General features: G+C 39.9%; 1 protein-coding gene across 2 annotated transcripts in view; it reads left to right on the forward strand.

Moving 5' to 3' along the window:
- The window catches only part of DCP1A (decapping mRNA 1A), a 49,940-nt gene extending 35,702 nt beyond the window's left edge, over positions 1-14,238 (forward strand). The window contains exons 7-10 of one of the 2 annotated variants that reach the window (XM_027830385.3): positions 819-1,577; positions 3,826-3,891; positions 6,684-6,902; positions 10,063-14,238. In XM_027830385.3, the coding sequence (XP_027686186.2) occupies positions 819-1,577; positions 3,826-3,891; positions 6,684-6,902; positions 10,063-10,140 (1,122 nt within the window). In that variant the 3' untranslated portion in view covers positions 10,141-14,238. Of the gene's footprint in view, positions 1-818; positions 1,578-3,825; positions 3,892-6,683; positions 6,903-7,680 lie in introns of both variants that reach the window. The other variant, XM_043550445.1, reaches the window with a different exon arrangement.
- Positions 14,239-27,856: the final 13,618 nt, after the last annotated feature.

Here is a 27,856-nt window from a genome sequence, read left to right on the forward strand (position 1 = left end):
CCTCCCAGACCTCACACCCCCTTACAGATCCCAAACCCGTGTCCCAGCCCAGAGCCCCCTCCTACACCCAAACTGCCTCCCAGAGCTTGCACCCCTCACTCCTGTTCTTCTTTCCTTACATGGATCATGGGTTCCTGAAACTACCTTTGTTCTTATACTACCACCTACTTAAAATGCTTCAAGATCATGTGGTGAAAGTTGGTGTCATTCAACTAATTGAATATCTGGTATAAATTATTATACCCAAAAAGACTGATTATGAGCCATGTTGATGTGCACTGATTTTTATATTCCATTTACCACCTGTTTTGGCATGCAAGTCTAAGTATGCAGTATCTGACAGATCTTGAATGCTCTGCCATTCAAGGCAGCTATGATGCTGTCAATTGATTAACACATTGTATGTCGATAGAGTGATTGTCTTTTTGTTGAGTTTATGCTGTAGTGTGTAGCCTAAGAGAGTCACTGAGTTAATTAGCTCTGTGGCAGTACAACAGTACCTACGACCTGGATCCATATAATGGCTTTGTAATTAATTTACAGTTAGTATATTCAGGTGGGTGAGATGGCAAGCTCTGAAATTCTTGCACACATAGTAAACTACTGCTTTCTGTGTAAGCTCAAGAGCTTGTGTCTCTCACCAATATAAGTTAGTCCAATAAAAGATGTTACCTCGCTCACCTTGACTTTCTGTTTCAGAAAGTATTCTTCCCAACTGTGTTGTTCTGAATGCTGTAACAGCTTCTGTGTGTGGGACAGGGGATGTATTTTATTTTTTCACCAGTTCTCTGAACACTTTCTTTTCTCCCTTTTTCTAGCCATTCCAGTCAACGCACAAACATCTGACAGTGGAAGAATTATTTGGAACCTCCTTGCCAAAGGAACAACCAACAGTTTCATATCCCAATCCAGACAGAATAGAGAAGTTGCAAGCTGACACTACAGGCAGAGAGCACAACTTATTCTTACCTTTTTCACTTGAGCAATCAGCAGTGACACACCAACCATTGCGGAAACCAGAGAGTACAAGTGTCAAAAACAATGGCAGTACTTTGAATCAGCAAGAGCGTGTAACACCCATGCTGATTGCTCCAGCTTCAGTTTTGCAGCCTGACGTAAAGAATGTTTCAAACTATACAGTTCAGTTAAGCCCTATTCTTAATTCAGCCTCAACAACAGAAGCTCCTTCTGCTCAGATACTTCCCAACCTAAACTCAAACAGTAATATAATGCAAGTTATGCATCAAGCTGCTAAACAGATGTCCCCACTTATGAATCAGACACCATCTGATGTGAATCACATGCCACAAAATCTAATTGCTGGCCAAAACCAGTTCATAGCACCTTTGGCAGCAACTAATACAGGAAATGCTTCAAATACACCCCTTCCAAATGTTGACCTTCTCCAGAAACTAAGGTTGACCCCACAGCAGGACCAAATACAACAGTCTCTTAGTAAAACTACCATGGCACCTAGCATTTCATCCACAGTTAGCCAGCTTGCAACACCAGAAAGCTTCAAAGAATCCCACACCAAACCAGCATCACTGAGTAGCAAAATAATCACGCCACTTCAGGTATTCTATGGTTTTATATATATTTGTATTTCTTTTAAAATATTGCCAGGCAACAAATGCTTTGTCCTTTAAATTTGAACTTCCTTAGAAATTAGCTTTTAACTCTAAGGGTTTTATTGTAAGCATTAGATGATTTGTTACAATACTTCTAGATGAGAAATCTGCTCTCTTCTGCTTTCTCATTAAAATGTTGGTTAATAATTTGAAATTTTTCTGACTGACTTAGGTGGCAGCTTTCTCAGAGCCATGTCAGTGTAGCTCTCTGTCATGCCAACAGAATTTATAACTTTGATGTGGCATGGACTTCTGAGATATTCTAGTTTTGTTTTTATCACATACCATTTGTAAAGTTTCCAACTGAATTTGAAAGTATTCCTTCTGCAGAATTCTCTTCTGTGTTGAGGGAGATTCTTAATTCTCCATCGCACTTCTCAGGATATGTGGATATATTAGTGGCTTGCTAAATGGTCAAGAAGTTACACTGGATTTCAACTATTTGTAGGTGAGAGTTGACAGGCAGAGCACATTTGACAGTTAAATTCTGCCAATAGGCGCTATTCTCCCCCTATAATTTTCAGCTATCATAAATGATAGAGCTGTTTGTAGAAGAACAGTTAATCAGGCTGCTATCACCATGGACAAGTATGCTGCAAGTAGTCCACCAATGTCTATAATTGCGAAAATGCTACTGAATGTTGATGGTGTGCATTCCTGATATGTGGAATAAAAGGTGTGTTGTCACAGATTTCCTTCCTAGATAGTTCTGTAGTAGTGCTGCAGAAGTCAATAACAAGTTCCAGTCAAGGGTTTATGAAGGTATAGAACTTAATATTATTGTCCTGTCTTCAGTTTCCCCTTTTGTCATTCCTTCAAAGCGCTTCACCATTCCTGTTTTGGACGTAATTCCTTGTTTGTGAATCTATGGTAATACCTCTGAGACGCTATTGGTTGTCCAGTTGAATGGGCAATAATTTTTGATCTACATCTTATGTAGACGACCTTGGGGTCACTGATGTTTCCTCTTAGCCTTATTTCCAGAATTTTATTGCTAAACTTTTTTTCTGAGACTCAATTAAGAGTAATGAGCCTTTTCCGTGTATGGAGGCTGATACCCAGATATAAATGTAAGCACAAAAGGTTTTGAGAGACAGCTTGGATGTGCAATGCTGTTGTGTGTAGCTGTGGTTTGGTTTGGTTTTCTTTTAGTTTTGTGCAAACTCACCATTTTTTCCACTTGTGAGTGCTATTGCATGCTGTTAGCTACTTATATGGTCGTGTTAATTAAACTGAACAAGGTATAGTTGATCTTCCTTCTAAACAGATGAATTTTCTCTTGTACCTACTTATGGAGTCACCCAGAATTTTAGTCTTGTGTTTTTAGCATTTATGTAGATTAAGCAGATATAGTTACAAAATATTTATGATGTTCTCTTGGTTTTACTGTACTGATGCACTTCATCAAGATGTGACCGTAAACAGGGAATCATTATCATGCAAATGTGTTTCTAGTGGGGTCCTGTAGGACCAAGAATTAATTCATGAGCTTTTTAACATTTTTATTCATGAACTGGAAGAAAACCTAAAATCTTCACTGATAAAGTTTGCAGATGACACAAAAATTAGACAAGTGGTAAATGTGAGGAAGACAGATCACTAAAACAGAGATCTGATTTAAAATACTTTTTCTGAAATTCTAGCAAGCTACAGTATTCTCAGATTTCAATTCTATATTGAGATTTTTACATCTGCTTTTAGCAAAACATAGAATAGAATTTTTTTGTGAACTTGATTATCTTGTCTACTAAAATTTATTGAGCACTTCATTTCATTGAGATTGGTTTGCCATCATTTTCCAGTGTACCTTAAAATCTGGGTTCCAAGATTTAAGTTCTTTTTTCTTTTTCTTTTCTTTTTCTCTTCTCTTCTTTAACTTCTATAGTCCCTGTCCTTGGAATTCTTTAACTATGGTTGAAGGGTTGCTGATTCTGCAGTCTTCAAATGTAAACTTCAATCTTGTAATCTTTTCAACTTGCCTTTACATGTTTTCATCTGTTATTTTGTTCCATTTATGAAATATATAAATATAAAAAACTGCATAGAATTGGATATCATGTCTGTCTTATTGTAGACCTTGACTTGTAATATCCAAGAAAATATATAATTTAGTTGGAGGAAAAACAGAAGATAACACTACTAGAAATTCAGACGCTGACAATAACGTGTACCACACTTTTTTTTTAAATTGCAGACCATACAGCAAAACAAGGAGCCAGATGTATTTTCACAACCCAAGGCTTTGCCAAAAGCCAGCCAAGTAAGCATATAAACTTTTCTCCAGCAAATTAAATATTTCTGATGTCAAAGTTTTCTGTTTTACAGCAAATAATTTCATGTATCTTGAAGACTAAAGTACAAGACTGTAGTCATTAACATGCCCATTAGTCCTGTTTCCACCTCTGAAAGTTTGAAAAATGCTATTCTGGTTAGAAGAGAGACTATATACTAAAAATGGCCCCTCTTTAGTAGGGGATCTTTTCCCTGCATGTTAGCTGTGCAGTGTGGGAAAGTGAACTAGTCTCTTCTGCTTTGTGAAATATGAATAGGAATAGCAGCAGACTGCAGCATCTTTTATTGCTGGTGTTGTTGCAGGAACTAGAAAGAATATATCTTGACTCTCCAATCCTAGGTGCTGTTTGAACCAGTAGCAGTTTTTAAAAGCATTTTCATTTGTAGATGGTGGCAATTGAGAAGCAGTAGCTAGAGAACTCCATATTTCCATCATTATTTTTACTTAATGTTTATGTTGGGGTAATACCTAAGGGCCTATTCTGGATGCTGGGCACTGTTCAAACATGGTAAATGATAGTCCCTACCCCCAAAAAGCTTACAGTCTAAAAGACAAGGCAGACATAACAGGTAGATGGGACAAATAGGTGTGAGGAAAAGGGAAGGACAGTGTCCCAAAAAATATTGTGCTCTAGCACAAACTAGTTGTGGGCACAGTTTTGTAGCCAGTTGGTAGCAGTAATCATTGTAATCACCACTTGCTGTTTTTATAGATTCAGTTTTCAGATTGTTAGAACCACAAAAGAATAACCTTTGAACATCCAGGTCAATATAATATCAAAAGGAACTTTTAGAATCTAGGTAGAAAATAATTAGCAGTAGCCTAAAAGCAAGATCATATCTTTTAAAATATACTTGTCCTCCAATGATTTTTATTTAATTATTTATGTCTAAATGAAATGCACAGTGAAATGTAGTCCTTAGTGGTGGCCTGCAGCATCTAAACTGATTAGTGGCTTTACAAAAATCATGAATGGTAAGGCTTTTAAACACTATTACTAAATCATGCCATTCTAATTCCTCTTGCATTATATAAAAGCTGCTTTAGTTGCATGTTCATCTCTAATCGGGAGGGCAACAAAATGACTTTGTTCACAGTGCAGTCTGTAAATTGGCCAGTAGTCAATGATCAGTTAAGCAGTGTGCCCACAGTTTAAAAAAAAAAAAAAAAAAAAAGCATCACTTTTGGACTCAAAAGACAATTTAGTGTACTGGTGGTCTGCCACTAACTAAATGTGCAAGTTTAAATGTGCTGTGATGATTTTCAAATTAAATCTTACTGTGGTATTTTCCCTACTATGTTGAATTTAATATATATTTTGCAAGGTTTAACCTTTTTGATATGACTCTCTATGTAAACATTCAGGGTGAATAGTTTTGCCCTATTTCTTTTTATAATGGAAGATTTTGAATTTCCAAGGGAAGCTTTTTGTTTGTGTATAAAGCTTATTTGAGTTTCGCCATTTATTTCTGCTTTCCTTCTTTGGTAAAACTGCTGATGTTGCCAAAATGAATCCCAAACATTTTGGTCATCCAGAAAGCCTAAGCAAAAGAAGCAGGTAGATCAGTATATTCAATATAAAACTGAGGTGACAGGGAGTCTTCAGATTAATCACTGGAGAGAGTGAGCTTTCCCTACCCTCCTCACACAGATCTAGCCTTCTGACATTTTGGGGGCTCTTAAACTTGAGGAGAAGGTATGCAGTTATACTGACCAAACTCCTGGTGTAGACAGCACTATGTCAACAGGAAATGCACTCCTGTAAGTATAGGTAGCATCTTCACTAAGTGCTACAGTGGCGCAGCTGCAGCGCTGTAAGTGTAGACACACCCTCAGTTCTTGCTACTCTGATTTACTTTATACGGAGTTAAGAACACAAGAGGGTAGTGATTGCAGAGAAGAATTGTGCCTACAAAGAGGATAAATCTGTATCTTGTTCAGCTCCTAAAAGTTTGATATTTGTAAAGCAAACAGATATGACTCAACTAATTAAGCTCCAATGCACTTCCTTTTATGCATGTATAGCTTTAATGTTTTATACTGGTATTTTGTGTTTTATATGCTACAAAAGCCAGCTTGTTAGAAGTATACATTTTAAGGAACTCAGTATGATAATGATCAACCCTAGGAGCAGTGCCCTGAAGAGCTGCTAAATTCCCTAGGGTTCCTGAGGTTCCTAATGCTTCCCAGTAGTTAATGAATCTATTTTCTCCATCCTGTCATCTTTGAAATCATGTTGTATATGGTTCTATTTATGTTAGTTTGTCTTTGTCTTTGCATGAGATTTTTTTTCAGGTGTACAACTACCGAAAGTGCCAAGTGTTTAAAAAAAATAATTTATGATCAAAAGATCCTCAGCATAGACAGACACCAGCAGTGAGATTTCAAATGGAGCCATTTTAAATCCTCCCAGTTCTTAATCTAATTAACTGATTTATTTGACCTTAACAAACATTTAATCTGCATCCTAAGAGTAAAGAGAAAACTTCGGACACTTTTCTCATCCCTGTCATAGGTTGAAATGGTAAAATGCAGCAGTCTTATCTATGAAGGCACTAAAGGCTCTTCCATAATCTACAGATATAGGTATTAGTCTTTACAAATAGGTATTTGTCTGATCAGAGTTTGATATAAAAACAGTCTCTAAATTTCTATTTAGATAACATATATCACAACAATGGTTAATTCATCCAGGTTCTTATAAAGGCACTCCTCTCCACAGTGTACATGGTGCTTAATTATTTTCCTTTCTTTTGCAGGTCGCACCTCCACAGTTTGTTACAGCCACAACTACAGTGACTCCTTCAATCCTCTTGTCTCCTAGTGTTTTCCAGCAGTCAGCTACAAAATCCACTGAAATGGAGAATAAAGCCAGCTCCTCTTCTCCTCTAACACTTGGAGCAACAGAAATTCAGACAATGCCTCCTACTGTTCTCAGTAGGTCTCAGCTCCAGGAAACCTTAATACATCTAATAAAGGTACTGTCAGTATCAGATTAAACCACTTTGGGTTTTTTCTGAATACAGAGGCAAGTAATGAGACTCCGTGCACTGGCAACTCCCATTGGATTCAATAGACGTTACAAGAGCTCAGCAGTTTTGAGAGCCTGATGATTCCACACAGGTCCCATGTGTAGAGATGGTCCCTTGACTCAAGGTGTCTTCCTTCCCAGGATGGCACAATTTACTTCCTCTCTGGGATCCAGGTTTAGTGATGAGGTGGGGAACAGCTGAGGGTAAGCCACGAGGGACAAGCATTGGACCTCTTCCTTCTCCATCCACATACATCTCTATGAAAATCTACAGAAAAGTTAATGCAGCTTCAGGGTTTTTTAACATTCCTGTGGAGCCCCTCCTGCTGCTTAGCTCCCTCTTAAAGGGCGTTCCAGGGGTGGACTTCATGCCTGCAGTCTTTGGCAGCACAGCTCCAATGGATCTGTACGGAGCAGAATGGAGCTCGGGGATTTGTGCAGAGGCCTCTCTATAGTATTGCAAATCTAGCCTCTTGCAAATCTCACAGGATGTGCAGAATTTGTGGGTAAAGAGAAAAGTTGCAGAGTCTCTATGCCATTCTGTAGGTTTTTATGCTGAAAGGGGTGATTTGATGCAGGATTTTGCCCGCAAGAAGTTAAAAATATATGTAAGTAAAATCAAAATATATTTCATTAATAGCTCAACCTGGAAGTAACTTGACCATTACATTTTTATTTAACAAAGTATTCCAGTTACAGATGAGTTTTCTTTGTTCCTTTTTTAGGGGCATGAGCTCACCTTGAAATGGAAACTGCAAGCATTCTGATTAATGAATTAGAAAGTTTTTAATGAGTGTTTTAATGCTTCAATTAATATTTCTGCTGCAATTCTGTTTTGTAACTTCTACTGCAATGTTCCTCAGGCCAGGTCTACACTTAGAATGCTGTAGCAGCCCAGCTGCACTGATGCAATTGCAGCACTGTAGCACTTCAGTGAAGATGATACTATGCCAACGGGAGAGCTTCTCCTGTCGGCATAGTTAATCCATCTCCACAAGAAGTGGTAGCTGTGTCGACGGGAGAAGTCCTCCCGTCAACGTAGCACTGTCTATGCTGGGGGCAAGGTCAGTATAACTACATTGCTCAGGGATGTAGATTTTTCCCGCCCCTTGGTGTTGGAGTTATTCCAATATAATGCAGATCTGGCCTCAGTAAATCACAACAGAGCTATTGCTCCTATAGAGCCATATAGCAAGAGGATTATTTAGCCTCTTTCTGTTGTAAAATTACCATCAGTGTCACAAAACTTTGTGCGACATTAGGGCTCTCTTACTCTTTCCACACTGATCTCAACAGGTCTTGCACACAAAATGCAGCTCTAAAAATAAGACTACAGAAACCTAGCTCCTAGCAATAGAATTGTTAGGTCTGGAAGGGGCCCATAGTAAGTCATATGATCAGTTTGGTGGCTGTTTTTGTTCTTTTGCACGACCTGCCTTTTTTTGCAGGACCCGCAGCTGTAAAAAAAACACTTGCTGACCCAGGAAAAACCTGAAAACTGAGCCAGTCTTTTATTATTATTTTATTATTTATTTATTGTCGGAGGCAGATTACAGGCAGAAATCTGTGCAATCTTGAGGACACTATTTGTGCTGTTCCAGTTCCAAAGGAAGCAGTTCTTTTTATGTGCACTCTGTATAGGCCGTATTTAGACAGGAACCTGAATGCTGATCAAAATTGTCCTCCCCAGAAGTGGGGGATTACTATAAATAGTGACTGCAATAGAATACAAAGGGATGAAGTGAAAATAATGCTGAAGGAGAAGAATATTCATCTTCATGCTGATTGATTAGGTGTCTGTTGTAGGCTTTACCAGTATATCTCATTTGAATGATTAGAACCCAAGAAAACTAGAATAGCTTTAAATATTGCATATAAGTTAGCATGCTGAGTTTCCTGGTAATATACTGATCTAGGATTTTAGACCAGGAACACACTGTGCATTGGTTTCCAAATTGGTCTTAGATTAGAAGTGTAAGTAATTGCAGAAAGTCTTTTTATATAATTGGTGGCACTGCTTGGAGATGGATTTGGGAGTCAGTACTGTTCAGAAATGCACAAAAAGCAAAATTCACCGCACCCCTGCGACGCTCAGGTAATGGGACTTGATGTGGTTGAAGTGAGCAGGAGTTCTGGGGGACAGTACCTTCCAACTCAGGGCAAGGACTGCAGTGCACATGCTTTTCCACCCACTTAAAATTACTAGTACATTGTAGGGGCTGGAATAATGGTGGCTGTTGTCCTGCAGTGTTACTTGTGCTGGATGTTAGGACCGCTTGAAACAGGGGCGGGCAAACTTTTTGGCATGAGGGCCATATCAGGTTTCCAAAATTGTATGGAGGGCCGGTTAGGGGAGGCTGTGTCTCCCCAAACAGCCAGGAGTGGCCCAGCCCCCACCTTCTATCCGATCCCCCACCCCTACCCCACTTCTCGTGCCCTGATGGCTCCCCCAGGACTCCTGCCCCATCCACCACCCCGTCCCCTGACTGCCCCATGCTGCCCCATCCAACCCCCCCACCCCCCTTCCTGACTGCCACCCCGGGACCCCTGCCCCATCCAACCCCCTGTTCCCTGCCTTCTGACCGCCCCACCCACTATCCACACCCTGCCCCCTGACAACCACCCCGAAATCCCCTGCCCTCTATCCAACCCCCCCTGCCCCCTTTACCGCACTGCCTGGAGCACCGGTGGCTGGCGGCGCTACAGCCACGCCGCCCAGAGCACCGGGTCAGGCCACGGCTCTACAACTGCACTGCTCGGCCACCCAGAACCGGGGCCGGGGGCTAGCCTCCAGGGCCAGAAGCTCAGGGGCCAGGCAGGAGGGTCCCGCTGGCTGGATGTGGCCCGCAGGCTGTAGTTTGCCCACCTCTGGCTTGAAATGTATAATCACGGATCTTACAGTCCTGGCCCCCAGCCTCATGCTCCCCCAGTCTCTGATGCCTGTGCAGCAGTGCCTTCGTGCAGCCAGTCCTCCCTATATTCCCCACTCTGAAGAGACACCCACCCCATCTTGAGGCTTAACTTATTCACAATTAAGTAGCAAAAATCAGCACTTAAGTGTATGTTTTCAGTTAATGTTCTGCATGTGCTCTTTTCCCCTCCTGCAGAATGATTCCAGTTTTCTCAGTACTGTTCATGAAGTCTACTTGCAAGTCCTGACCAAGAATACAGACATCAAACTATAATTGAAGTTAATTCAGTTCAACTGACAATATGTCTGCTTCTGAAACAATTATGCCTCATTTATAAAGCTGTAATATTTTTTTAAAAAGAATATTTAGTTTTCAGTGTCTCGAATTTTGAACCTGTTGGCAAAGACTATTCCTTAAAAATGCTTCTAAAAAGTAATCTTCTCAGAAGTGATCTGTGATTTCACTGTGATCATCACCAGCAAACCTTTGTTTCTAAGGAAAAATTTAGTTGCATATGAGCTTTCATTAGCATTAAGTGAATGTGCAAATGTTTTCTCTGACTTTTTTTTCTAGCTATCTTCAGTACTGAAGAGTTAAGGGGAACAGTGCTGTTTTTAACCTATCAGGTGTACAGTACACTACACAGATCAGAACAAAACTCGGTTGTAAAACCCACTGCCGGTTCTGAGGGCTTTGTAGAGGCTGGGGAGGCTCATTTATCGTAATAAACTGGTTGATGGCAGATGTGCATGTAGTAAAAGATACTGCAATCAGGCTTGGAGCTGGGTGCCCTTAGAGCTAGATGTTTGAGGTAGGGGTTAAAAATACTTTTGCCCATTCCTGAGCAACAAACAGCCTTACCCAATGTACATCCTTATTTTGTAACTGTTCCGTTAGTTTTTGGCTTTGCATCTTTGGCAACAAACGCGTGTCCATTGAAATATGCTTGGTTTCTCTAAAAAGATTGAATCCAAAGTGTGCACAATCCTAGGCTAGGGCAATCATGTGCTCTTTAAGTAACAGCCTGATTTCTGTAAATTTTTAAAATCAGATCTGGGGAAGAACATCACTCTAAGACTATTATTTTCCTATTCCCTGGGACTATATATGATATTTGAAATACATTGTTTCTGTTCAGCTAAGGATGAGCCAATGCCAGAATTGAGTTTCATTATTCACTTGTGTTGGCATGTAGTGTTGAAAACTATACAGATGCGGAAAAATTGCAAACTGACCCCTTGCCTCCAAATTTTTTTTTCACGTTGTGTAGTACTGCTTTGTGTTTAGTTGAAAAGTGAACGCTTCTTACATATGGTTTACCATTTCAGTATTTACCAGTGTAAGAATCCGACGACTTCATGTCTCCCCATTTGAAGTCAGAAAAGAATCTTTAATGATATTTTATTATGCTGCTATTGGTCTATCTGTGACTTTTATATTTATTTCTATATGGCATGAAAAGGTAGTTAGTAATACTTTAAAGTAGATCTCAGTTGATTCCAGTAATACTAATTTTAAGGAATGGTTTTTGAGTAGAGAGGTCTTGGCATATTTGGTAATGGATAATTTGTAGTAAATTTAACCAGTTAGGATGCTTTGCTTATTTTTTCCAAGCACTATTGCAATGAAGAAGAAACGAGTTTGTTTGGCTCTACAAAATAGAATATCCTAGGGATTAATTATAATAATGTTGACATAGTCAAGGGTTCAGGGTCACTTCATTGGAAATGATCAAATAAGCTTTAATTGTGACTCCATCACAAAGCAGTGGGTTTCTTCTAGTTATAACAAAATGTTTGTTTGCATTTTTCATGTCTAATAATTGTTTTAGTTTGAACTTTGTTTTTGAATAGAAAAGATTTTTGTTTAGCAAAATTTGCCTTCTGAAGAGTTTTTCAGCCTTTGAACTCAGTGTTTTTAATTAAAAATATTTAGTATTTTTATGTTAGTATGCAGAATTCAGGGAAACGTACTAGTGACCATGTGTATTTACCAAGAAATATATTAGCATTAATGGTAGCATTTGAATTCAGCAACAAAGACTTTCTGGACTTTGTAAGGAAGAAGGCGACCTAGTCACGTACTAGAATTATAATAGCATGTGCATGCACAAAGCAATGTGAATTTGATTAGTTTATCTAAACCCATACACCTGATCCAAATCAAACTTGTGAGGGCCTTTTTGGAGAAGAAAGAACAGGAAAAAATGCCAAACTAGAGAGAGGTGCTTTTGGATATAGTCCTAGTGGACAATAACCAAGACCCTCAAGCAGGTGTCTTTCTCTGGCTTCAGCAAAGAGTGAAGCAGTAATTTTCTTGACTTTTATGAGCATTTCTACTAGCTTGAAAAGGAGGATGGATGGAAGGAGGAGTTCCCAAGTATAGAAATGAGAAAAGGAGCTACTGAGATGATACCAATTACAAACATTTCTGTTAACTTTTGGTTAAATACAGACTCATGTTTAAAATGTCATATCCAAAGATTTATATAAATGATGGGACACTAAGGATTTCCCTCATATGGATTGTACTTCCATTTTAAGTCTGTAAGTCATGAACAGTTGATGATAAAGGGAATGTTATTTTAAGTAGCAACAACATTACAAGAGTTTGATTATGATTTAAACCCCAACATTTTACATTTTTGTTTAACGTGCTTGTGTTATAACTGTCCAGGAACCTCAACACGATGTTGGTAGATCCAAGTTCTCTTAATTTTTATATTCTGCTAATCTGAAAAAGTGACATCTTCCCAGCTTGCAGAATGAATTTAAATCACCGTGACTAAGCAAGCTTTCTAATGAGTACAACTGATTTCTGTTCACATTGAATTCTTACTCACATTTACTCCACCTGCTGTATGTATAAACAGACGCACACTGGGAGAACAGGAGTATCCTGCATATGCAGAGTGCCATGATAGTGCTTTTTCTAATATGACAAAATTTAACAGATAAACCTCTTTAATGAAGAACTGCATTGTAAAACAAGCTCTGCTGCAACATAAAACTGGAGATGTTTTATAATGTGGAAGTTGTTTGACAGCTTTATTCTGGTTATTTTGAACTTTTGTATTCTAAAATGGTCAAGTTCGTTTCATTGCTTGATTCATGTTAGCTGCATGTACTGATAGTTAATGCATAGCTAGTTACCATGGGTCATCACAGCAACTTAACATGATCATTTAAAGTGGCTTTTTGTTTTGGTAAAACTACTACTTAATGTGATTGTACCCATTAGTTCTGAGAGTGAAAACAATTAGTTTAGACTATATTCCCAAAATTAATTATCAGTCTAAGCACGTGTTTTCTGTGGTCAATGTTAAGTCACTTTAAAAATTATAACCTTCTAATCAAAGATGGTTTTAAGATTTACAGCTTTATTATTATTATTATTATTATTATTCACAAAATTAAAATTGTTTCTCAGTTTTGTAGCTGTTAATATTGCAAAGTTATATGAAAGGTGCTGAACAGCTATTAATTTGGAAGCCGTATATCTTATAAAAGTAGAAAATATTTGCAAAAGAATTGAGGCAAAGTGTGAAACTGCAAGAGTGATTATTAATTTTAGTTTCATATAACAAATGTTTGACTTGCCAGGTATTGATGTTTGAACATTTGCTGCTGGACATGTTTCATTTTGCCTACATTTTGTTTTGCTTCATTTTTGGTACATTCCTTGAACCTATAATGCCCCATCTAGTTAAGTATGCAATTACTGGGAAACTTTCAAAAGAGAGTGATTATTTTGGAAAGTTATCTTTTAAAAGTATGTGAGAAATCAGACACTTTTTTCAACTATTTGAATTGCTTCTTGCTTACAGCATATCTTTACAGGAGGAATGTGTGCAATATATTTCACCTCAGTTTAGCCTGACATTGTTGTGAAAATGTTAAGATGCAATATCTTCCTTCCACTTTAAATTGGAAAAAATTGCAATATCTTTCCCTGATGGTCTATTTATTTTTATCTATTCTGTGTATGGGCACATTGGTGGCGGGGGGGGGGGGGGGTTTAAAATGTAAAGTATGCATTTTTAACTGTCATTTTTTTTACCACTTTTTTTTGGCTGCACCAGTTGTTATTTACTTGCATGTTCTTACGTATGAAGATGCTCAAGACATTGGGATTTTTAGTAATGATTTCTGGAAAAATGGTATGCAAACAGGTTTTTTTTTAAACGTAAATACTGTAAACGTAGATACTGCATCACTAACATTATGGTATGGACTTCTTTATACCATCTATGTATGTTTGCAAATATTAAGTTATTGCATAAATGTTTAAGAATTAGCATTTTTCATCCAAAATTTTGTATGTTTGCAAATATATTTTTGTAATAAAATTTCAAAAACAAATATTTCAGCATCTCTTACAATCTTCCAGTGTTTTATTTCACTTGCAGAGATAGAAACTAGCTATGAGTGTAAACTCAAAAGGTTCATTGGGGTCATCCATCCTGGTACCTTAAATTTTAGATTTTGAATTTGGCAAACCAATCAATCTTCATCCTTTTAAGAAGTAAATCTGTAAGATGTGCGTTGCTAATACTACTGCAGTTGCTTCCATTAGCTTCCATCCTAATATTTAATTTTTGTAGTACCCTTCTCTTCCATTCTAGCAGATGTGTGACACTGGATAAACCAAATATTAATCTGAAACTGTTTAAATTTAGACTTGGTGGTGGTCTGGATTAATTCAGCAATTGTCACTCTATACAAATTGATGATGGTAATACTGAGTTATTGTTGTTTTTGCTGCCCAAACCACTGGTGAGTATTATAGTTTTGGTAATTTTAATTTATTTGCAACAAAACCTTGTAGCACAATTTCACTATAACACTAACTTTTCCCTTTTATGAAGATTTTTTTTCTGGGTTCTCCTTTGTTTGCATCTTGAATTTGAAACTTATTTTCAGCTGAAATGAAATATAAATAATATTATAAAATTCTTCACATATTCCTTACAAACATTATTTAATTGTTGTAAGATAAATCAGATAGGGAAATTGAGACAGACAAGGGGACAAATTCCGAAGTTGTATGTCAGGTGGAGTAAGCTAGATGCCCTTGTATTAAACTCCCATAAATTCAGTCTTTCTTGACTCTACTTACACCCAGTCTCCCAACAAATTAGCAAGTCTAAATAAGTCTAAGAGGATGTAACTTACACATTGAAGAGGCAGAACTGTATGTTAAAACAGGATGGTGCTATCTTTGTAGCTATTAGTGGACTGGGAACTGTACTATATATGCAAGCAGGTCCTCTCTAATTGCCTTGCATGGCAGCCTTCCAGTAGGAGAGTGATAACTTTTATGGAATAGTCATGAAAACAAAATAACAGCCATAATGGCCTGAATTGTGGCTTTGCTTGCCTTGTCGAATTTGTTGCGTACAACAGTCAACACAGAGGAGGAGGATGGAGTACTGTGGGCACTGTCTCTTTATAGAGATCCAGTGAAGAATTATATTTTCCTGTATCTAAACTACATCATCCACTGCGTAAATAAAATTCCTCTCAAATTTGGGCCAAACCTTTTTTCTCTGGTCTCCCATCTCACATGTCAGTTTGGACTCTGCAATGGACAAGAGTATCTTCTGAGTTTGGGTGGAAGCATGTGTCAAAAATCAAATTTTATAAAAGAAAGGTGGTTACAGTATTAATCATGAAGAAACAGGTGGGAGGCTGGGAATTTGGGGCTCTGCTTTCTGGTCTTCCTTCAGCAGGTGCTGTCCAGCAATGCAGTATATCCTCATCTGCGTTGGTAAATGTTCCAAATGCTGGGGCTAGCTCGCTCCTTTCCAGGCTATCAAAGTAGCTGAAAGGAAAAGTATACTTTTCTCCAATGCCTCTTAGAGAATGAAATATTTACCAAAACTAAATATATGAAAATGAATTTCCCAGTGTGTTTTGAAATACCTGTCACTGTTTTTATACCTCCCTCCAGTGAACTGGACTATGTGACTCTGATGTCTGACCTCTTAGTGATGCTGCATTGTACTTCCCAGCAGGAGGCAGAGTTTCATGAAATAGAATCAGGGCATAGAAAATTCACCCACTGAAATCTGATTCTTCCAATTGAGTTTTCGGGTAAATTCTTATGGAGTTAGAGGATGAAATACATAAACGCTGTGGCACATACAAATAACAGCACATGCTAAAGAAAACATTTTGACAGATCCTCAGCTTGTGTAAATAGGAACATCTTTACTGACTTCAGTAAAGCCATGCTCATTTACACCACTTTGGATGTGATCCATTGTGCAACAATATACTTATTAAAGCTCAGTTGTGCCTCACGCCATACAAAATGACTGGATTGCCGTGGGCCAACCAATATCCTATTACTGGATCAGAGGATAGGAAAACTGCTACCATCCTTTCTCCCAGTTAAAAATGTTGTTTCATGAAACTGCGGTGGATTATTCTCCCTTTCATTTAAAGTTGAAAAGGAATTGTGTTTTTATTTTAAAAAGTTTATTAACAATGCATTTAAGCAGTTCTTAAATTAACCTAAACATTACAAAATACATCCTAAAATAACTTTTAAACTGTTTTCAACGCTTGCTAGTGGAACTCGATTTGTCTGTCTTCATTCTGTTTCATGAAATTGTACTTTCCAAGAGTGAAGATGGTGGCTTCCTCCTTGTTGCTTTAAATATGTTGTTATATTTCAGGTGAATGTTTTTTTAAGTAGCTTTCTCGTCTTTGTAAGTAGACATCATGATTAGAATCACATTTATGCTACTCTGCTGTTTTCCTGTAAAGATGAGCAACCTAAACTGTTCCACAGAGATGAACTCTCTTGTCTTTCTTAAGGTGTAAGTATTGTTATTAATGATTACTATCATTTCTCTGACCTGACAGGTTACTAATCTAGGCCAACTTGGAAATCTCATGAGAATAGCACTCCTATGCGCGCTCTCTACTTCCATCCAGACTGAAACTGGGAAATTTTGAGTCCATTTTTCTTTGCTCAATTGAACCTTCAAACCCCTTATCAAAGATTTGTGGGATGGGCAAAGATTAAAACTAGTTAATACAAACTGTTTGCCCATCTCTAGGAGAAGGCTGATAGGCTAATGTAATTAGCTACATTAAACAATCTTACCCTATCAAAGTTAATTTCTATTAAGGATTTATTTTATCTGGCAGATAAACATTAAGTGTGTGTGTCTATATATATGTATATTTGAAGGTCTCCCCACAGATGTTAATTTTCACTAAAGTATAGAATTGATATGAGCGGTCATATTCTGATCTGTTACTCTAGTTTTATACCTTTATATTATCTAAATCGGGCTATTGACCATTGTGTCAAAAGCTCAATCACTGTGAATTAGTGCACTAATAATTTTGTTTGTAAAAATGTTTGTACATGTCTTCCAATTTTCTTGTGCTTTCCATTAAATTCCTTCTGTGTGCAGGACTCCTGGAAGGGCCAGTTAAGCACTGGGAAAGAGAGGAGGCTCTTCTGTCCATCATTAGCACATTTTAAAGAAGAACTTTAGGAGTGAGGTAGAATAAAAGGAGAGCAAACAGGAAATAGAAGTGCGGGTAAACAACAGAAAAGACAACAAGGCGTCCTTGTGGCACCTTAGAGACTAACATTTATTTGGGCATAAGCTTTTGTGGGCTAGAACCCACTTCATCAGATACATGGAGTGGAAAATACGTTGTTTTTGCTGATTCAGGCTAACATGGCTACCACTCTGAAACCTGTCAACAGAAAAGAGTTGAAGCAAAATGTAGAGGGAAAATGTGGAGAGAGGTGACTAGCAGTGAGGTGATCAGGGATAAATGAGACACACAAAGATGTTACATGGAACACAGAAAAAACTAGTTGCTTTGCTGTAAGTTACCATTTCATTCCTGGGCTGCTGCATGCCTCCTTTGGATGATTTACCAGGGCTTAGTAGCTGAGGATGAAATGAGGTTCACTTCTAGGAATCCAGAATATTTCAATCCATACACTGATAACCAAGCTGAGTTGGGCATGACCTCCCTTCCCCAGTCTGTGCTGTGATAGCACACAACTATTTGCCAGGTCCATTATGGATTTTTTTTTTTTTAGCCTTCAGATATCCTGAAGCAGGATAATGGAGTTGCCAGACTAATGGCATATCCAAGTCCTATTTCTTTGCTGATGGCTCTTACATTAGAGCCCAAAATCTGTAGCTCTTGCTAAGAAAGAAGTTGTTCCTAGTGAATTGGCTCAGTCTCTCGTTTTTCATGAATAAATCTGGAGGGTTTTTTTCCTATTTAAAATGCAAGTAGTACAATTTTATAAAATGCATTGCAGGAAGCCTAATCTCAAGGGCATAAGGAATATGCTTCCTTTTCAGGCTGACTGAAGGCACTTGTCCTTGGGCCTCACTTAAAGCATGCAGGTATGCGATGTGAATGTACAGCTGGTGTTTATTTCTTACATAAAGAAATCAAGAGGCTCAGCGTAACCACGAGAGAGAAGATCTAGTGTGATGCTAGCAGAGTCCTTATGTGCTCTTACTCTAGAGAGCATATAGCTCTCACATCCTGCCCCACTTTGTAGAAATCGGAGAAGGGTGGAGGAAGGCCTACAAGACTTTCTATTCCATCCCCTTGCCAATGTGGGATTGTGATCCACAGTATATTTTTCTAGTGTATTGTCCAGTTTCCTTCTAAAATGCCAAGCAACAATGCTTCTACTCCTCCTCTGGGGAGACTAATCTCCAATCTGATAGATTTCACTGTAAGGAAAGTTTGGGGTATTAGAAAAACTTTCCACATCTTTCTCTCATTACAGTGTTTGTGTTCCCTTGCTTCTAATTTTTTTCCTCCATCATTGATGCCGATGCTGTTCAATATTTGGATATAGTTTTGCCCCAATTACCCCTTTATTTGTTGCTTAGCTAAACAATACATCAGGGTTAGGCAGCCTATGTCACGTGTGCCAAAGGCGGCATGCGAGCTGATTTTCAGTGGCACTCACACTGCCCGGGTCCTGGCCACCGATCCGGGGGGCTCTGCATTTTAATTTAATTTTAAATGAAGCTTCTTAAACATTTTAAAAAGCTTATTTATTTTACATGCAATAGTTTAGTAGTTATATTATAGACTTATAGAAAGAGACCATCTAAAAATGTTAACATGTATTACTGGCAGGCAAAACCTTAAATTAGAGTGAATACATGAAGACTCGGCACACCACTTCTGAAAGGTTGCCGACCCCTGCAATACTTATTAAACTGCTTAGGCCCTATTTTTGCAGGCTGTTCCATCCAAGGCTAAAATCAATGGATCTTTGCACCGGTGCAGTGGTTTGGCAGTGCACAACAGCTTGCATAATTGGGGCAAGAATTTGGGCCCTAGCCAGTCCTACTCCCAAAAGGCGGCCTCTCCTGCTGCTCTTTCCAAACGGAATAATAATCCCAAAATCTGTTACGTTGTAGGAAAGAAACTGAAATCCCTTCTCCAGAAAAAGATTGCATTGCATGAAATCTTGGCCCCACTGAAGTCAATGCCAAACCCCCATTTATTTCAGTGGGGCCAGGATTTCTCCCACTGTAGTTTTACAGCGTATGACATAATGTAAATGGGAAGTCTGTTTTTATTATTTATTAGTAGTATAGCAGGAGTTGCCTATGAGCCCCATTCATAAACCAGGACATCATTGTGCTAGGTACTGTACAAACATTGAACAAAAAAGTCTTAATTTGACTGTTCTAGATGCCTCTCCTGTTCCCCTTCTCCTTCCTAGTTATACTGTAAACACGAAACAGTTGGTTGTTTTTTAAAATAATATAAATGTCTCCTTATTTACACAAAGTAAGTTATTCCATTTTTGGTAATAAGATCTTTAACGAAGGAATTCAGTCATTTGAATGTAGTTGTTCCTTTAAACAGTGAGTCCTGATCAGATATGCCAACCTATAATGACAAAGCAAATTCCTAGTCTGTTGAATGGAGGGGGGGAAACTAGTTTGTTTACTTATCATGATTCAAATGTCAGACAGCTACTCTGTAGATGTAATGAAGTTACTTTTAAAAGTGTAAAAAAAAAAACAAGGAGTACTTGTGGCACCCTAGAGACTAACAAATTTAGTACTCCTTGGGGTTTTTTTTGTTTTTTTGTTTTTTGCTGATACAGACTAACACCGCTACCACTCTGAAACCTCTTAAAGGAGGTGCTGTCGTCATCATGAATAGGTCAGCATATGAACAAGAAGCTGCTAGGCAGCTCTCCAACACAACTTTCTACAAGCCATTGCCCTCTGATCCCACTGAGGGTTACCAAAAGAAACTACAGCATTTGCTCAAGAAACTCCCTGGAAAAAAAGCACAAGAACAAATCCACACAGACACACCCCAAGAACCTCAACCAGGGGTATTCTATCTGCTACCCAAGATCCATAAACCTGGAAATCCTGGACACCCCATCATCTCAGGCATTGGCACCCTGACAGCAGGATTGTCTGGCTATGTAGACTCCCTCCTCAGGCCCTACGCTACCAGCACTCCCAGCTATCTTCGAGACACCACTGACTTCCTGAGGAAACTACAATCCATCGGTGATCTTCCTGATAACACCATCCTGGCCACTATGGATGTAGAAGCCCTCTACACCAACATTCCACACAAAGATGGACTACAAGCCGTCAGGAACAGTATCCCCGATAATGTCACGGCAAACCTGGTGGCTGAACTTTGTGACTTTGTCCTCACCCATAACTATTTTACATTTGGGGACAATGTATACCTTCAAATCAGCGGCACTGCTATGGGTACCTGCACGGCCCCACAGTATGCCAACATTTTTATGGCTGACTTAGAACAACGCTTCCTCAGCTCTCGTCCCCTAATGCCCCTACTCTACTTGCGCTACATTGATGACATCTTCATCATCTGGACCCATGGACAAGAAGTCCTTGAGGAATTCCACCATGATTTCAACAATTTCCATCCCACCATCCACCTCAGCCTGGACCAGTCCACACAAGAGATCCACTTCCTGGACACTACGGTGCTAATAAGCGATGGTCACATAAACACCACCCTGTACCGGAAACCTACTGACCGCTATTCCTACCCACATGCCTCCAGCTTTCATCCAGACCACACCACACGATCCATTGTCTACAGCCAAGCTCTATGATACAACCGCATTTGCTTCAACCCTTCAGACAGAGACAAACACCTACAAGATCTCAATCAAGCATTCTTACAACTACAATACCCACCTGCTGAAGTGAAGAAACAGATTGACAGAGCCAGAAGAGTACCCAGAAGTCACCTACTACAGGACAGGCCCAACAAAGAAAATAACAGAACGCCACTAGCCATCACCTTCAGCCCCCAACTAAAACCTCTCCAACGCATCGTCAAGGATCTACAACCTATCCTGAAGGACTATCCATCACTCTCACAGATCTTGGGAGACAGGCCAGTCCTTGCTTACAGACAGCCCCCCAACCTGAAGCAAATACTCACCAGCAACCACATACCACACAACAGAACCACTAACCCAGGAACCTATCCTTGCAACAAAGCCCGTTGCCAACTGTGTCCACATATCTATTCAGGGGACACCATCATAGGGCCTAATCACATCAGCCACACTATCAGAGGCTCGTTCACCTGCACATCTACCAATGTAATATATGCCGTCATGTGCCAGCAATGCACATTGGTCAAACTGGTCAGTCTCTACGTAAAAGAATAAATGGACACAAATCAGACGTCTTATAACATTCAAAAACCAGTCGGAGAACACTTCAATCTCTCTGGTCACTCAATTACAGACTAAAAGTGGCAATTCTTCAACAAAAAAACTTCAAAAACAGACTCCAACGAGATAGTGCTGAATTGGAATTAATTTGCAAACTGGATACAATTAACTTAGGCTTGAATAGAGACTGGGAGTTGATGGGTCATTACACAAAGTAAAACTATTTCCCCATGTTTATCCCCACCCCCTCATCCCCCACTGTTCCTCAGACGTTCTTGTCAACTGCTGGAAATGGCCCACCTTGATTATCACTACAAAAGGTTCCCGCCCCCCATCCCTGCTGTCCTGCTGGTAATAGCTCACCTTAAGTGATCACTCTCTGGTTACAGTGTGTATGGTAACACCCATTGTTTCATGTTCTCTATGTAATAATCTCCCCACTGTATTTTCCACTGAATGCATCAGATGAAGTGAGCTGTAGCTCACGAAAGCTTATGCTCAAATAAATTTGTTAGTCTCTAAGGTGCCACAAGTACTCCTTTTCTTTTTGCGAATACAGACTAACATGGCTGCTACTCTGAAACCTTTTAAAAGTGTGTGTGCTGTAGAGATTTGCTAAAGAACATTTATCTAACTAAAACTGTGATCAGATAGAGTTAAAGGCTTGGCTTAAACAAGCACAAGCAAAGATCTTCATAACTAAGGCTGAAACCAGAGTGGCTGAATCAAAACCCTCGATCCAAATAGCCCCAAACTTTGCAGCATTTGAAATCTAGATCTGGTTCTAAATTTTGCAACTTGGATCAGTCTCTAGCTGAAACACTCCTGTAAATTACCCGCATTGTACTTAGGTATTGGATTGCATCTGTTATCCAAAGTAATTCATTAATGGGATTCCTGCAACACTATGGGGAGATGGAACACTGTGTATGTGTCTCTGCAGTAGTTTTCAATGGACTATCCATTCATTAGGGAAAGGAGGTAGTCTCCCTGTGTAAAGGCTGCAACAAGCTTCAAATATAAAGCTGTTTTGCCCCTTAATATTTTGGCTTGGAAAATAGGCTTGGTCTGAAAAATGCCAGATTTACCCTGAAAACAAAGAATTATTCTTGTTGGCTTGTTTTATCAAAGTTTAAAAAAAAAAAAAATCACATTTTTGAGTAAGAGGCCATTTAAAATATACCTTGACTGGAAATTTTATTTTTTGTCTAACATCTGTTTCAGTCCCTCTAACTCAAAAACAGCTGGTTAGTTATCCTCCAAGCTTTCTAGAAAATCTCCTTAAGCTCCTGGGCAGCTATATTTGAAGAAAACAGGTTGAAGTTAAGCAAAAATATGACTAGGTTTTTTGTGGCTATCCTTGGGCTCTGTCCTGTTCCCAGTGACTTCAGTGGGAGTTTATTTACCATTGCTGCCTTTGGGAGCAGGTTCAGGCACTGCATGAGCATGTTGTATTCTATGGGCTGTTGGTTGCTCCTTAGAAAGAGCGTAAGAGTGTTTTATGTAGATACCTTCCTTTAGCTCTTGCACTCAAGTCCTGTGCCTGTTAGCAGACCCATACTGGACCCTCATGCTCTATCTCAGAGATAAGGCTCTTTTCTCAACTCTGTGACAAATTTTCTATGTAATCTTTAGCAAGTCACTTAAACTACATTCACCGGTTACCTGATCTGGAAAAATGACTTGTACGTGTTCTCCATAGGTCAAGGGAGCCTTTTAGTGGGAGAGGCGATTGTTGTTTTTGCTAGATCTTGGAGTTTCCTCTTACAGAATGTGTCATCTATTTGAACAAACACTACTTTTTTAAATGGATTTTGTTTTGTATGTTGAGATCCACTGGTGAAAGAACAGTATTCACTCTCAGGCAGAGCGTGAAGGTGCAGTGCAGCCTGGGGGCAGGGCGTGTGGCTGTGGTGTGGCTTTAAGTTCTTTTTGTGCCCTCTTGATCCTCAGCTGCTACAAGCATGGGACAGGTCCCCTCCCCCCCCCGCATAATTTACACAGGCTCCCTAGGCCTAGCCCTAGCCCTAGCCGCCACAGCCCAGAATCTCTACAGTTGTTCCAAATTGCAGCCCCACCCCAAACACTCCCTCCCTGCCCTTGGCATGCCTCCTGACAATCAGGGCTTGCAAGGGGGTCCTTGGAGGAGAGCCTTACAACTGTCCGCTGCAGTGCCTCTAATGAGGGAATCCTTCCCATGGCCTGACACTGGACTTTTGGAGGTCCTTTACACCACTTTGGCCGTCTTGCTTGGTGTAGAGGGGCTGGAGTGGAGGTGAGGGTCCCACCCAGAGCTTTTGTACATTACTTTATACTTGATGTGAATAATTTGTTTATATATGAGGTGTGTAATGTCCTTGCTCTTAAGTGCTTAGGTTTTGTAGATGATGTGCTAGGTAACGAAATATTTGCCAGTCAGCACCCTTGCAGGGGAGGGATAGTTCAGTGGTTTGAGCATTGGCCTGCTAAACCCAGGGTTGTGAGTTCAATCCTTGAGGGGGCCATTTGGGATCTGGGGCAAAAATTGGGGATTGGTCCTGCTTTGAGCAGGGGGTTGGACTAGATGACCTCCTGAGGTCTCTTCCAACCCTGATATTCTATGATTATTTTTTGGTTTTGGAATTTGATTTAAGGTGAAAATATTAAAGGTAGGCCAAAAGTTAAACACCTAACTCCATATGTAGATATCTAAATGAGTGGCCTGACTTTTGGTGGTGTGGAGCATCTGAAGTTCCCACTGAAGTCAGTGGAGTTGCCTCTATTTATGTCACACATAGCCACATTCATTGCTGGGCTGTTTTGCACAATTATAGCAAGAACAGAGTTTAGGTTGGGGGTCTCTAAAAGATGCTAATATGAGCACAACAATTTTTCTTATGCAGGAAGCAGGAAACTTCATTAGTTTTCATTTTGAGTTTCTAGCTCATGGCTACAATAGTTGTCAGAATCCCCAGGCTGCCCTCTGAGGCAGGAGCAGATGCAGGCTGCAACACAGGCTGGCTAGAAGCAGAATCAAGGGCAGTCTGTCAAAACTACTGGCAATGGGAGTGTTTGCAGCCAGGTAGTGATGTTGAGCAGACTAGAGAGACTGCTTCCCGATATACCTGGGTGGGACCTCACCTGTGGTTTGGCAGGACCCTGGCTGAATGGCATGGGGTGTATCACAAGACCTGCAGTTAATTGCTTATGATGTTTCATCTGGCTAAACAGGCTCAGAGGTCACTCGGGATGACTCAACGTTCTTAAGCAAGCTCAGAGGTGCAGTACGTGGTGGGATTTATCTCCTTTTGAACACAGTCACATCCAGAATGAAAGTGAGCAGATTGTCTCAAACCAGTAGGTCTCTCATGATTGGTGGAAGACCAGTGCCTTTGTGCAGCCTTTCCTATATTATTGTTGACAAGTCTATCATTTCCATCTAGTAATGAACTGCTAACATGCCTTTTGTTCCTAATATACTTTTTTAAAAAAATCCTTATTGTCCTTAACTATGCAGTCCATAGATTTTTCCCTTTGTCCTTCTACTTCCCTTATCAATTTTTACAATTCCTAGTTTCTAATTAATATTCATTGTTTATCAACTTCCCCTTTCCTCCATTTGTTATATATTTAACCAGTGTAGCCTCCTTTTTCTTCTTACTAGAGACAAAAAAAATTTCTTAAGAAATTCCCAATTATAATTCACATTTTCTGTTTAAATTACTTCTTTCAGATGATTTGGCTCATAGCTGTTTTCAACTTTATGAAATTGGCCATTTTAAAGCAAAAGTGTATATATATTGTACTCTCAGTGTGTGTGTGTGTGTATGTATTACTGGGTTGGACTTTATTTATTGTTATGGACTAGCACATAACAAATGTAAATCATGATCACCTGCACCTAAGTAACCACTAATTTTTAGTTATGTGATCATCTGTCAAAATAAGTTCTAATATAGAATTTGCCCATGTTGGATGCAACACTTTTTGAGTTAGGAAATTATCTACAATTTTCAGAAAGTCCAATGACCTTTTAGTACTGGCAACATGAGACCGCTAGCGTGTGTAGACAGACGTATCCCATGATAACGTAGGGTTATGGGTTTTTTTATACACCTTATAGACAGGTGCTTCAGGAACTGTTCATCCTGTTCTCTCGTGGGATTTGGTGGTGTGTAGCAGACACTAGCTAGTACTCCATCTTGAATTTTTCTGTTTGGACATTGATCCATTAGCATTCAAAATCACTTGCTTTTGAGTTGTCAGTGACTTGGAAACAGGTAATGCCATTTTTGACTTAAGAGTGCCACTCTCGCTACATTTTTGTCTGTTCTGTCCTTCCTAAATAGGTATTATCAATTTATTTTAATATTCTGATTACGCAAATCTTCCCACCAGGTTTCAGTAATATCAAATAGGTCTAATTTATGTCTTAAGAGGAATTGGATTTGCTCGTTTATTTACCTGTCTCTTAGCATTGGCGTACAAGCAATTAAAGAATTTCTTCTCTTCATCTCCTTTGATGGTACTATTAGGACTTTTGGGAACAATTTGAAACTTGTCATGTAACTTTTGGTCAATTGTGAGTCAGTAAAAGTTTCATGTATCTCACAATTAAGCGATAAGATGTAGCAAATGGGCACACTTCAGAAAAGTCGTTGTTTAACACTGAAGGCAACAATTTCAGTGGATTGGGTTGTGCTCTATAATCTAAACTATAAAGCAGTTGTCAAAGTTCAGGACAACTGCACCTGTAGTCCACCTCGGTGGTTCCAGCAAGGGCACCTACTAGAGACTAGAGGCTCCAGGCTCCTTTAGTTCTCACCTCTCCCGAGTAGAGACCTGCATCTCTCCCCCTCCTGAATGGAGTATTTCAACGCTACACATTTCCCTGCCTACACACTGAATCCCCCAGCAAGTCAGAATGTCTAAACAGGCCAGCTTTGCTTTTCTCCTCAAGGATAGTAAACGGCATAATTGCCCGCTACACAGTTAAGTTACTGCATCACATTTATTCTTAAGGTAAAAGTCTTTGAGAGAAAACATATTGAAAGCAATAAAAGAATCTACACGCATGCTAATAACCTTACCAGAGATCATCCCCTCACTCTAACAAAGGTTCTGGCTGGTAAACAGTCCTCGAAGCCACAACCAGGGGATTTTCTGTGGTCACAAGTTCATAACAGGTTTCCCTCAGAGCAAGCACTCTTGCGAATCTGTATGTCTACACTACGAAATTAGGTCAAATTTATAGAAGTCGTTTTTTTAGAAATCGTTTTTAAATAGTTGATTGTGTGTGTCCCACACAAAATGCTCCAAGTGCATTAACTCGGCGGAGTGCTTCCACAGTACCAAGGCTAGCATCGACTTCCGGAGTGTTGCACTGTGGGTAGCTATCTCACAGTTCCCGCAGTCTCCGCTGCCCTTTGGAGTTCTGGGTTGAGATCCCAATGCCTGATGGAGCAAAAAACATTGTCGCGGGTGGTTCTGGGTACATGTCATCAGGCCCTCCTTTCCTCCCTCCCTATGTGAAAGCAACGGCAGACAATCGTTTCGCGCCTTTTTTCCGGAGTTACCTGTGCAGACGCCATACTACGGCAAGCACGGAGCCCGCTCAGATCACTTTGGCAATTAGGAGCACATTAAACACCACATGCATTATTCAGCAGTATATGCAGCACCAGAACCTGGCAAAGCGAAACCGGGCGAGTAGGCAACGTCAGCGCAGTGACGAGAGTGATGAGGACATGGACACAGACTTCTCTCAAAGCACGGGCCCTGGCAATGCAGGCATCATGGTGCTAATGGGGCAGGTTCATGCCATGGAACGCCGATTCTGGGCCCGGGAAACAAGCACAGACTGGTGGGACCGCATAGTGTTGCAGGTCTGGGACGATTCCCATGGCTGCGAAACTTTCGCATGTGTAAGGGCACTTTCATGGAACTTTGTGACTTGCTTTCCCCTGCCCTGAAGCGCATGAATACCAAGATGAGAGCAGCCCTCACAGTTGAGAAGGCCCCCCCACCGCGTTCTTGGGCATCTGGGTGAGGAGGCTATGGAACTTGGGGAGGAAGGTGGTTGGTTACACAGGGGCTGTAGCAGCGGTCTGTGCTCCTGCTGCCTTTCCTGCAACTCAACCATATGCTGGAGCGCATTAGTTTGATCCTCCAGCAGTCTCAGCATTGAATCCTACCTCCTCTCATCACGCTGCCGCCACCTTTCAGCTTCAGCTCTCTCTTCAGCCCGCCACTTACTCTCCTCAGCCCACCACCTCTCCTCCCGGTCATTTTGTGCTTT

The sequence above is a fragment of the Chelonia mydas genome, chromosome 7 (genome assembly GCF_015237465.2).
Source record: "Chelonia mydas isolate rCheMyd1 chromosome 7, rCheMyd1.pri.v2, whole genome shotgun sequence".
Taxonomy (NCBI): domain Eukaryota; kingdom Metazoa; phylum Chordata; order Testudines; family Cheloniidae; genus Chelonia; species Chelonia mydas.